General features: G+C 31.3%; 1 protein-coding gene across 1 annotated transcript; it reads left to right on the top strand.

Moving 5' to 3' along the window:
* Positions 1-25: 25 nt before the first annotated feature.
* Positions 26-1,576, top strand: LOC105447810 (transcription factor Adf-1-like; the record flags this gene model as incomplete). Its single annotated transcript, XM_011686016.1, has 6 exons — positions 26-122; positions 236-608; positions 698-743; positions 813-1,026; positions 1,283-1,445; positions 1,558-1,576. Coding segments are annotated over exons 2-6 (570 nt in total), but the record flags the coding sequence as incomplete, so codon positions are not given.
* Between the last annotated feature and the right edge of the window lie 2 nt (positions 1,577-1,578).

Genomic DNA, 1,578 nt, shown 5'->3' on the forward strand with positions numbered 1-1,578 from the left:
GCATAACACATAGCGCATAGCATAACGCGCGCCATCGCACAAGCTATTCTGCAGTTACTGTTGTGTTCTGCGTAAATTCAAATCATGGAACTTCACCAGTCGACATCCGATAGACTTGCCAGGTACATATTTGCATATAATGCGTATGTATAATTGTTTGATTTGATGTTCCCAAAACTTGAGTGCTAGATTAACTGTTATTATAGAATTATCGTTTAATTGAGAAATATTTCAGGATTCAAGATTTTTGCCTCGTCCTGGCTATTACGTTGTCGCATTGGATAAAAATTCATCCTTACGAATTTTTTGTCTCGTTATCTGTGTAAACGAAGCTCGAATCCTACGTATAAATTCACGAACTTCACCAGACTGCATTCAACAGATCTGCTGGTATATATTTGCGTATGTATAATTGTTTTCAAAACATTGCATGTTAGATTAGGTTAACTGTTGTCGTGGAATTATCGTTTCATTGAGACAATGATTTCAGGATGTAAGATTTTTGCTTGTCGTGGCTACGTTGTTCAGTGTAAACGAAACTCGAATCCGATGCGTAAATTGGCGAGCTTCACCAAGTGGCATTCAACAGACCTGCTGGTATATATTGCGTATGTATAATTGTTTCAAAACTCATTGCATGCTAGGTTAAGTTAACTATTGTCATGGAATTATTGTTTAATTGAGACAACAATTTCAGGATTCAAGATTTTGGTCTCATCGTGGCTGTCTTTTCTCAGTATAAGGTTGAATCCGACGTTTAAATTTTTTAGAAAATGGATCATAATTCATATTATTTTGAATCTCATTATCAGGATAATAATGAATCTTATTATCGAGATGCTAATGAGATTGAAGATGAAGTAATTTGTGAAATAAACACTCAAAGTGAAGTGGATGGAGATAGACTTCTTATCTCATTAGTTCAAAGTCACCCTTATTTATACAATAAGGAGTTGAGTGATTTTAAGGATGCTTTGAAGAAGGAAAATGCTTGGATCGAAATAGCCAAGATTTTAAATATGAAAAGTATATAACATCTCATTTCCAATAGTATTTTACTAATTGAAATTAGTTTAACATAAAAAATGTAATTATTTGAGTTAATAAGTTAATAAGTAAAATTTGATTAAAGATTAGTAATTTTTTACCGAAAATTAGTATACAAATGATAACAAAATAAATTTGTTTTATTGTTTGTTTAGTTATACATATTTCATCAGTTCTCTTAAATTAAAATTTGGAAAGTAATTGAATTATTTTAACATATAATTTTTGTTGCTAGTGGGTGAGTGTCAAACCAGATGGACGCGATTAAGGGAGCGTTATACACGAGAGAAAAAACAAAAGCAAGAAGAGTCAACGACTGGAAGTGGAGCATCAAGACGAAAAACCTTTGAATTTTTTGATAATATGAAGTTCTTGGAACCATTCATTAAAAAAAGAAGGTATGATAAATATTAATTTATGGAGAAATTAAAATGACAAAGCTTAATTTTTAGTTAAGATAAAGAACTTTTTATACAAGCGATTTTTTTACAATACTTTTTTCTCTTCCAGAACGATGACCAACATAAGAAG

The sequence above is a fragment of the Wasmannia auropunctata genome, unplaced genomic scaffold (assembly GCF_000956235.1).
Source record: "Wasmannia auropunctata unplaced genomic scaffold, wasmannia.A_1.0 LD336092.1, whole genome shotgun sequence".
Taxonomy (NCBI): domain Eukaryota; kingdom Metazoa; phylum Arthropoda; class Insecta; order Hymenoptera; family Formicidae; genus Wasmannia; species Wasmannia auropunctata.